Consider the following 10,930-nt stretch of genomic DNA (forward strand, 5'->3'; position numbering starts at 1 on the left):
GGTAGTTACGGGTGATTTTAACCAGATGTAATGGGAAGTTGAAGTTACAAAGCTTGTACACAAGTCCGTCATGCCAAACATTGTCAAACGCCTTTTCAACGTCTAACAAGGCCATGGCTGTGGACTTTGATACAGCTTTGTTACTTCGGATGTTATTCATCACCCGTACTAGCTGATGATTGGTGGAGTGCCCTTTCTGAATCCAAACTGTTCCGGAAGGAGAATGTTATTTTCCTCGACAAACTTGAGCAAACGATTGAGAATGAGTTTCTCGAACAATTTGCTCAGCGCTGAAAGGAGGCTGATTGGTCTGTAGCTTGAAGGCAATGTTGGATCCTTACCGGGTTTGCGGATTGGTATGATTTTTGCTACTTTCCAGATACTTGGAAAGTAGTGCAGTTCCAAACATCTGTTGAAGATAGCGGTTAGAAGAGACTGCACTTTCATGCTGAGTCTCTTCAAGATCAAGTTGAATATACCGTCAAACCCGGGAGCCTTCATGTTCTTGGTGCATTTCAGCGCTGAGGCATCTAGGTTTTGAACGCATTGCGCAACCTGATCTTCGAGCGGACTTTGGATATTCGAGCCAAGCAAATGCGATGAAGCGACATGCTCGCCGATCGCATTTGCTTTCTCCTGTGGGGTTATTAAAACCCGATCGTCATCATTTTCGACTCTGAGAGGTGGAATGGGTTTGGGATGAGTTTTCAGGACCTTGGCTACCTTCCAGAATGGTCTGGAGCGGTCGTCCAGATTCTGGACAACACGCCCGAAACTTTCATTTCGGAGTGAGTCCATTCTGGAAGCAATCTGTCTGTTCAGATCAGCCATTTCACGTTTTTTGCCCAGATCTCCAGTCCTCTGAAACTGGCGTCTACGAACATTTCTCAGGCGAATCAAAAGTTGGGTGTGGGAATCAATGGCAATAAACTTACCCCTCACAGGAACTCGTCGGACGCACGCCTCGTCAGCCACGGTTATGGCTTGGTGGAGTCCCTCCAACGCTTGGTCGATGTCCTCCACGGTGTCAAGCGGCGGGTTGTCGATGATGTGCCTGTCTACCACGCGTCCAAACTGGGCCCAGTTAACGCGATGGTAGTCCTTGCGCAGGCTTGAAGCAGGAGCCACGTTGCAGCCCAGTTCAGCCACCACCGGTTGGTGGTCGGAGCTGAGTTCGTTCAAGGCTACCGGCTTGGACAAGCCGATATTTGTCAGGAACAGGTCTAGCGTCGATGGGTTGCCCGCCGGTGAGATGAATGTTGGTTCATCCGAAAACCAAACGGAATACAGCCCATGCTGTGAGTGGTCGAACAGGAGACGACCGTTCTGGTTCTGCTGGTAGTTCCGCCAGGCCTCATGGCGAGCATTCAGATCTCCTCCAACTACGAAGCGGGAACCGGTACGGGTGATGGTGGACAGGTCCTTCTTGAATTTAGCCGCTAGTCCACTGCTGGCGGCACACTGTCGAGGGCAATAGACGGCGATGAACTGGACGTATCCAGTCGACGACTCCACCTCCACACCAAGGGCCTCGATGATAGAGGTGCGGATATGGGACAGAGTTTGGTATTTTATTCCTTTCTTGACGACGACCGCAACACCCCCCCCCCCTGGAGCTGGTGCGATCAAGCCGGATAGTGTTGTGGTCAGGCAACCAGAAGCTGTCGCCGGACTTTAGATGGGTCTCGGTTAGAAGGCCCACGTCGATGCTGTGCTTGCGGAGGAAGTCGGCAAGCTCAATCTTTTTTGCTCTTACAGAGCAAGCATTCCAGGTGACGATAGTTAGCGGTTTAGACGCCATACTGGATGATGAACTTACCGAGCACTTGGATCTGTTCGGGCTTATTGCGGCACTTACGAAGAGCACCGGACATGTTGACGAAAATTTCCATCAGTTCATCCGCTGAGAACAGATCGAGGTTGTTGTTTTGCGCTGTTGGTTGTCTCCAGAATCCAGGGGGGGATGGAGAGCTTTGACCAGCAGAATCACCGGAAGCTTCTTGAGGGGGGGCGGGTTGCACCCGCGAATTCGCTTGCCTTTGCTGGGGAGCACGAAGAGGCGGAAAATCCTCCGTCCTGAATGATGGGGTTTTGTCCTTCTTTCGTCCTGGTTGATTGTTGCTTGACGCCAGCTTTCGGATGCGTTTGAAGTCCTCGCGTTTGGAGCACTGTCTGTCAGAGCCTTGATGTGCACCACCACAGTTAGCGCATTTTATCGCCACGGCTCCATCCGCAGGGCAGTTGGAAGTGGCGTGTTCTTGAGCGCAGTTGCTGCAGCGTGGCTTGATGTTGCAGTTGCGGGTACCGTGTCCAAAATTGAGGCACCTCTGACACTGCGTTACGTCACGATGACCGCCACGGTATGGCTCCCACCGTACGATGATGGAGTAGATCGATCGGATGGCTTGTAGCGCATTGAGCGTCACCGTCCCTTTCTGGAAGTGCACCAGGAAAAGACAATCCGGGTATGTCTTCACGTTTTCATCTCTCCTTGTCATTCGGAAGACAGCGATTGGGGTTAGCTTGTACCGGTTGATTTCGGCTTCGACCATCTTGGGGTCGAAGTTTGGTAGACCCCTGATGACTACCTTGAAGGGCTTCTCACCGGGGATGTCGTGCGTGAAGAATTCCGCCTTGGTATCCTTCAGATATTTCACGGCCACTTCGTACTCCGCTTTGGTTCGGAGCATCACCTTGGTGCCGATCCTGCCGAGCTTAAACTCAGCTGCAACGCCCAGCGATGAAAGATCGCCAATCAGCGTGTTGAGTGGGACTTGCTTCACCACCAGTGGAGGAAGCTTCATTTTTGCTGCACTCGGGCTGGCAGCAGTTTCGTTGTCGACGGCGTCGCCGAAATCACCAATGACGCTGACGTTCGTCGCGGTGGCATCGTCCCGTCCACTCGCACCATCGGACTGGCATTGATTTTTCTTCCTCTTCTTAGACCGCTTCACCGTGGCTGAGGTGGGATTCCCTACATCGGTGGGAAGAGTAGCGTACCTATTCGAAATAGGTACACTCAAGCTACCCTCACCGCTGTTCTTCTTCTCCGTTTTCTCTCGGAGCCTGCTCCGGGAGCGCTGTCTTCCCATCACACGAAGCGACCGACACTACTGACGACGCGATTAAACTGCGAATGTTTGGAACAAACTAAAAACTTTAGAACAACTCGACAGAGCGAGCAAAGACCGAACTGTACTGCTTGACGTTCAAGCAGAGAATCATGAGCCACCTTCTGCAAGCTTAGGTAGCCCATATTTATACCGAAGGAATATCCCATATTTTACCTCGTCTTTTACACAGCGCTGCTAGCTGTTTTGAGATTTCTCCTCACAAAGCAATGGTAATGAGATTTTGTTCACATGCACGATGAATTGGTTTTCACCAATTTAAGCGTTTCGTTACATGACTCAACTTATATTTTTTAATCATTATCATCCTTACCAACTCTATGTTCCGCACTTGAGACGTAGGAAAAACTGGTTGAGTGATGCTGCATGCGACTCCAAGTCCCGGCCGAATACTATGGCATCGTCGATGAAAGAGCGGATGCCAGGTATTCCCGCAATCATTCCATCAACCAGTCGTTGAAACGCTCCCGATGCAGACTTCACCCCTGGAGCGAGGCGATTGAACCGGAATAAACCCCGCTGCGTATTGATGGTGAGCAGCTTTTTTGAATCGTCATCTACCTCGAGCTGCAAGTATGCATCGGAGAGATCGATTATGCTGAATACGGAACTGTCATTGAGTTGGGCGAAAATTTCCTCCGGAGTGGGAAACGGGTAGTGATTAGCTTCTAACGCCGCGTTGAGTCCTGTTGAATAGTCCGCATAGATACGTACCCGGCCGTTTGATTTACGTACAGCCACGATTGGAGCAGCCCACTCAGAGAAATCGATAGGCTCGATGATACCCAATGATTCCAACCGTGTAATTTCTGCATCGATCAATGGAATTGTTATGAAAGGAACGGGCCGCTTGGGACAGAAAACAGGTTGAGCATTAGGTTCGAGGCAAAGCTTTACCTTTAGCTTATTGCAATGTCCTAGTGGTTGAACACATCTGCGTGCTTGGCCTGGAATTCACGTACTTGCTGATCGATTGGGTCTGTCTTCACTTGGTTGGCTCGAAAAGTTCGATCCAGTCGATGCCTAGCAGGTTCAGATTAGCAGCCGTTGTTGTGACGAAGCATCTTCCTTGTGCAGTTTTGCCGTTGATTCTCATTTCGCACTCGAACTCACCCATCAAATGGAGCGGCTTGCCTGACGCGTTCATTGCTTCAATGGTTGGTTTCTTGATTGCAGGTTTGCCCAGATAGTTCCAGGTTTGCTTCGAGATTACCGTGATGTCGCTCGCTGTATCCAGTCGTAGCTTGGTTTCCACGCCGTTGATGAATGTTGATTTATTCGATGATTTCTTTTCCTCCCCAGCTTGAACGGATTTTGGTTCGGAAAAGCAGCCACAGTAGCCAACCTTGTGGCCGATACGGTTGCTCTACTTACACTGAAGATTCGAGAATGGACAATCCCGAACATAGTGCATATGGCCGCATTGCCAACAAGGTGTGCGAGGCGATTTACTTACCTTCCGTCTTCGAAGCCTGTTGTTGTCGAGAGGTTCCCTTCTTCTCCTGAACTGTGTGCACCGTTGGTTTCGAGCTTGACTGACGCTCGATCATGGATGTGTCCGCCTTGAGATTGACGTGTTGGAGTGTTACGGGAGCTTCTGGTGTTTCAGCTTCGATCCGGCAGCGTAGCCTGGCTCGTATGTCTGCATAGCAATGGCTATTGAGACCGCAGACAAACACCGTAGCTGATGATGTCTTCTGCTTCAGATTTCACCAGCTGTAGGCACTGATATCGCTTGTTGAAGATGGAGGTTTGTGATCCGAAGATCTTCTTGAGGGTTTCGACTGTGTCAGCAAAATTGAAGTCTTTTGAATGCTTCGGCAGGATGTACTTAGTTGGTGTACCAGGTGTGTGACGGTGTATCCAACTTCTTCAGCAGCAATTGGATCTTGGCGGCATCTTCTAGGTTCTTGGCATCCGAATCGAAACGATCCGCATACCGGCTGTACCACTTCTCGAAGGTGATTCTATTTTCCGGATCGAACGAAAATTCGCTGATGTTCGTTTCCAAGGCCTCGAGTATTTGCTGTGGGTTTCTATGAACTTGGTTGGGTTCCGATAACTTCTGTAGGAGCGCTGCCATCTGTAGAATTGCTTCCTGAAGTTCTGCCATCGCTTCTGAATTCTGGAATCCTCGTCGCCAAATTGATGTGTGCGGAAAGTAGTTCCGGAATAGAAAGATAGCTTGATAAATACTAGAGATGTTTCTTTATTCAGGGTCTAACGTATATTCCATCAATACTTGTCAATTGCACCGTTTATACCCTCCCCTTGGCTTGTTTTTTGAACTGGACGTTGGTGGGCGGGCCTAATCTTATGCTTCATAGTGGAGCGTTGGAGACGGTTGGTTTAGGTCCGGCATCGTTGGCTCATGCCGTGACAGAATAGCGTCATGAGCATGCGATGAGGATTACTGAGGATTACTTTCTGATGAACCATTGCATAAGAGAACCAAAGTTCTAGCCTGAAGTGATAGTATCACACTTGTTACTCCTTTAGTTGAAAGCCGCGTTGTAGTACGCTTACGTATAGGCACTGACGTTGGGTGCGATACTGGCGGGTTTTGCCGCAAATCACTCTTATTTTATTAATTTTTACGCAGATAGATTTATTTGGGTTTGCAAGGGAATTATACTATTGAAATATTTCAGAAATTGCCCAACAATGCTCCTCCTACTTGCGTGACAAGCATTCGTTGTTGTTTTCATTGAGGTATTACTCAGGGAACAATGTTAAACACCATTGTTGTACATGGTATTGCAACTAATCTTATATGTGCTTCATTTTGATTTGGGATAAGTGTTTGAACTATGGCTCGGGATTTCCACTGTGGCGTGCTTCTATTGTGACATACTCATACGTATTTTTGTGGTGCGACATAGTGGAAGCGTGTGAGCATAGTTGGAGCATATACCCTATGTAATTTAAAAATCAGCTAGGAAACTAACTTCAAAATGAAGCATTTTAGTCACATGAAGGTGTCACCTGGGACGAACTAATATATATTAAATATAGGTCAAAGTCAAAAACAACTTGAAACACGTTAAATTTTAGATTACATTCACAAGTGCAGGTACTTAATAAAGCATGGTAGGTAGATTAGAGATTTCAATTATTGATTAAATTAGACTAGAGATATCATAATCATCAAACGAACTTAAATAATAAAAATTAGACAGCCTAGTAGCATTAAGTGGATTAACAGAAGAGTTAGGATGCGGAGGGTCCGCTTAGGGAGGCAACTAGCCTTTAAAGCAACTGGCAACTAGCCTTTTCATGTATTGTCTGTTTATTTTGAGTATTGCTTTAAAATATCGATTTGGTATATATGTGAAAGGATGAATCAGTGGGAGATGGATTTTCGGTTTCTTTACATTTAGCATCACTATGTGTCATTTCCTCAAAACCCCCCAATAACCGGCTTCTTCAATCCCTTCCTTTTCCCATGGCGTTCAAGTGGTCCGCATAGACTATTCAGCCATTACCCGTCCTTTATCCTCGGCTTTGGATTGACTTGCGCTTTCATTGCCCCACCAAACGCTGCAAAATGAAAATGAAAATGAAATACTTGTCAATTGCACCGTTTATATAGTGTTCCAGTGATTGCTATGATCCAACACGTAGAAAGATACTATGTCGTTGACTGTCTGGTCTTTCTTTACAACCCTCAGAGATGCGATGTTTGGCCGGGTACTTTTAATGCAGATTACACAGATGCATTTACCTCAATACCCTTAAAGAACCCAACTGTCGAAAAGTGATGCTAGTTTCAAACAATAATTGTTGCGCGAAGTGAGATTTCTGACAGGTGCTTCAAACCATGCCTGAACATACTCATTGTTGGGATACCTTCGTTGGTCGTCCTTGGGTGACCTTGTCGCATCGCTGGACCAGCTGTTTGCTGTTGGTGGTACTTCGCTGGCATTGGCTGAACAATCCCTGGAGTTCCGGATTACACTCTACGGGGCACAATTCGGGGACTTCTTCGGGGCACAATGCACGTTAACACCGGTTACAATTAATTACACTTTATTTGAACGAAAAACTACAAGACATATATTTACGCTATTTCACATCGAGCATTTATTTGTATTGATACGTGCGGAGGTTCGCCCTCCGTTGACCGTTCGCGAGCTGTGGTAGAAGCAGACTGATTCTCTCTGTTTATCGTCGTTGGATCTCGGTTCTCTTCCTTGCAGTAGTATGGGTTGAGGCGAAATCATTCTAACCGATGAGTGCCCGTATGGTTCTCGCCTTACTCCGACATGGCTCCTCAAGTGATACAGTGCGATCACTCGACCTGGCTGCATCCATACGAATCGATCACATCATTCGCAGACACTCATTATAGCTAAAATACTACTTTTCGAAATTATGAAACTTTACCTTGTTTACTTTCATCTTACATATAAAAATTATTATTATAATATCTCATAGGTTCATAATTTTGAAAAGTAGTATTTTAGCTGTAATGAGTATGTTCAGGCCTGCTTCAAACACATAGGGCCTCAGATAGCCTAATCAGTAAAAGGCACGGTATTGTCAAGCTGAAGGCGGTGGGTTTGATTCCCGGTCCAAACGAGGAAATGTTTCGGATTGGAAACGTTCTCCATTTCCCTGGCCCACAGAGTATCATTGTTCTCCAGTTTTACCAGCATCGGCTGGTAATAAAATTTAATTAATTTGAATGAGTTAAAACTGATCTTATAACACCATTCTTTATTCATCTCGTTTCAGGAATTTGCTTGGAATGAACACTTTACACTATTATTAACTCATAATAACGCTATAGTTTTTTTGTTTTATTTTTTTTTAATGATTTATTATTTAAATTATTTAAACAAATCTTTTTATTGCAACCTATATAATTGTGAAACGTAAACGCTAAGTGATTATTATTTATAAACGAAAAAGAAGGAAACAAACAACAAAAAAGTAACAAAACAAAGTGAAATGAAACAATACGCCGCATATATACACAAGTAAAAACAAACACACACACACATACATATATACAAAGAAACAAATGTGAAAAAAAGAGTAGAAAAGGAAACAATTACGAAAGAAAGAGTAGAAAACAAAAACAACATTATGTAACTAGCGCGGCATGAGCGGAAACGAAAGAGCATTGGTAAAATCGCATCTTACTACTGAAACAAGCAGAAAAGTGTAATAATAATCAAAACAAACATTAATAAAGTCATGGATGTTTTACAAAACAAAAAATATACACACCTACAATGTAACGCTGAAACTGCGAACGAAAATAACCAAGCAAACAAACAGCAAAAACCGTTCTATTTACTGTTTTTATTACCCGTCGTAGTCTGTCTTTGTATTGTCGCAGTAATTACGCAAATTTGTTATCGCTATTGTTTCTAAAACATACACATACAAACACATTTGTATATTTTTGCTCTGTGACAGAGAGAGAGAGTTAGTTTTGAAATGATGATTTTTACACGTAAAACATTCGAGCGTTTTTGCCCACTCGTGCGCGTACCGTTCTTGATTGTTTTTTTCGTCATTTTTTTTTAGCTGTATCAGTTAAGACATTGTGTTTTTCACTCGCACGAGTGGTTTACTACTTTTCAGTACGAATATAACCTAAAGCAAACAAAATATGAAGGAAAACAGAAGAAAAGAAAACAGAATAAAAGGAAAGCATACGCGAATGAGCCGTAACACGCGGTAAGAGATACATCATTAACCTAGAGAGTAATAATTATTAATGCAAGCAACCATTAAGACATGAATCTAATTCATCGTTCTACGAGAATCGCTAAATGTAACACAAGTAAAACAATACAAGTAAAGAATACCAAAACCTATTTCTTTCGAGAGAAGAAACAAAAAAATAATCGGAAATCTTCAGACTGTTATTGCCCACACTTTTTCAATGTGTCTCTCCTGTCTTTTAGAATTTACCCTCGAATTACCTATTATACAAAGCTAGAAAAACGGAAAAACAAAACAAACGTAACTTATAATGTCTGCTTACCCCACATCGATAGCCGCCTCTCCGGACAGAAAATGTGTAGGAAAATGAATTTTTGATATTTGGTCGTTCTTTTGTTTTTTACTTAGTTGGGTTCGATCACTTTCGATCGGCACTGTGCGCACTGATCCGCTTCGTAATTCGTATTTTAAATTCTTCGTTTAAAATAACATTCGATCAATAAGCCCTGCTGATGATGAATAGTGTTGAATTTGGTTGTTCCCTTTGTGGAAACTCTTCGATCGACGTTGAAATTTTTAGTTATTTTTTTCCTATAAGAATGAAGTTGATGTTTTTAGTTGGAACATTGATCTTGAACAGAGGTGGTAAATTATAATTTAATAGAGACGAAAAATAGATGGCTTCATGTCCAAAGGAACCTCGCCTGAAGTAAAGAATCACATTCTGCTAAGCTAAGCAAAACGCAACATACAAACTGATGGAATAAACACACACTCACAGATATACAACAAGTTAATGCTTGAACACTCGTAAACGTACTATTTATAAGTGTGATTAAAAGGTGAAACTAATTTAGGGATTCTATTGACAAGAGAAAGGAAAAGGTGAAGAAACTAACTAACAAGTAACAAATTCGGTACATGAGCGAGAGGGAGGCTATCGTTATTGAGTAACAAACATCCTGATAAGCTCCCTATATATTTTTTTTTATTAACCATCAACTTGATCTAGTCTTCGTAACAAAAGCAAGCAAACAAGAAGAAGAAATGAGTAAGAAGCAACAAGTAAGAAGTCGCAAAGAAACAAGAAGAAGAAAACATTACACAACAGACCCTTCACAGCCTACAACTGCTGCTGAACAAAGCAACAAAACATTCACGCCAAGTACACACAAATAAATCCATTTCCCTCTGATTCATCCCCCCGAAGGATTCCCGTTTTATTTTCACTCTCCAATTACATACGCTGGAAATCATTCATTAAACAAAACAAGAACGCATCGCAAAAGGAAAATCATAGAACAAACACTACATAGCATACATGGAGGAAACAAAAAATAAATAAAAATGAAAAAAGAAATAACTTCAAGAGACTACGGGATCAAAAATTGCATGTGAAAGCCATTGAGTGTTAACTTTTTCACACCGATCAAAAATTAACTAACAACAACAAAAAAGAAAAAAAAAACAAGAAATGTGAAAGCAAACAAAAAAATCATTTTAAACATGTAACGAAACGCTTCTGATTTTTGTCCCGTGTATATTCAGACAAAAGTAAAACAAACAAGAAAAGCTACTACACTACACACACAAACACACATAATGGAACAGCAAAAGAAAGAAAAAAATACAATTAAAAACAAACAAAAAAAAATAACAAAAAAGGAAACGAAAAAACAAGCCAAAAAAATTGAGAAAAAAGAAACAAAAAACAAAGCGAAAAAAAAAATCAATAAACAATGTAATTTAAACGAAAATCTCTAATGTAACCAAGTAAAAGTAAAAGATAAATGAAACATTGTAAGGCTAATTACGCAAAACCGACGTATGAATTCTGAATGAAACAGAGAAAAACAAAAAGAAGAAGAAGCAGAGAAAAGAAAAAAACAAAAAACATTGTGAACGCATGGTAAAACAAACAACACAAGATGAAAAAAATGAAAATAAAAACGCAAAAAAGAGATATCTAAAATCAAGTAACTAATGGAGAAACCTTTGTTCTTTTGATGTTTCTAACAGGATCCGAAAGTCCCTGGCCGAGCGATGATGGTCGGTGCTTGCTTGCATTATTGCCTACTTACATGACATACGACGGTTGAGAAAAGAATGCTGGACGGTAG

At 42.9% G+C, this 10,930-nt stretch overlaps 1 protein-coding gene across 2 annotated transcripts in view; it reads left to right on the forward strand.

The window, feature by feature from the left end:
- The window catches only part of Unr (cold shock domain-containing Unr), a 62,630-nt gene extending 52,313 nt beyond the window's left edge, over positions 1 to 10,317 (forward strand). For both annotated transcript variants that reach the window (XM_065230409.1, XM_065230411.1), the window contains exon 13: positions 7,869 to 10,317. In XM_065230409.1, coding sequence (XP_065086481.1) covers positions 7,869 to 7,885 — 17 coding nt within the window. In that variant the 3' untranslated portion in view covers positions 7,886 to 10,317. The remainder of the gene's footprint in view (positions 1 to 7,868) is intronic.
- The last annotated feature ends 613 nt before the right edge of the window (positions 10,318 to 10,930 follow it).

Source organism: Ochlerotatus camptorhynchus, unplaced genomic scaffold (genome assembly GCF_037179485.1).
Source record: "Ochlerotatus camptorhynchus isolate MF236.1 unplaced genomic scaffold, CSIRO-AGI_Acam_v1.1 ptg000330l, whole genome shotgun sequence".
Lineage (NCBI taxonomy): Eukaryota > Metazoa > Arthropoda > Insecta > Diptera > Culicidae > Ochlerotatus > Ochlerotatus camptorhynchus.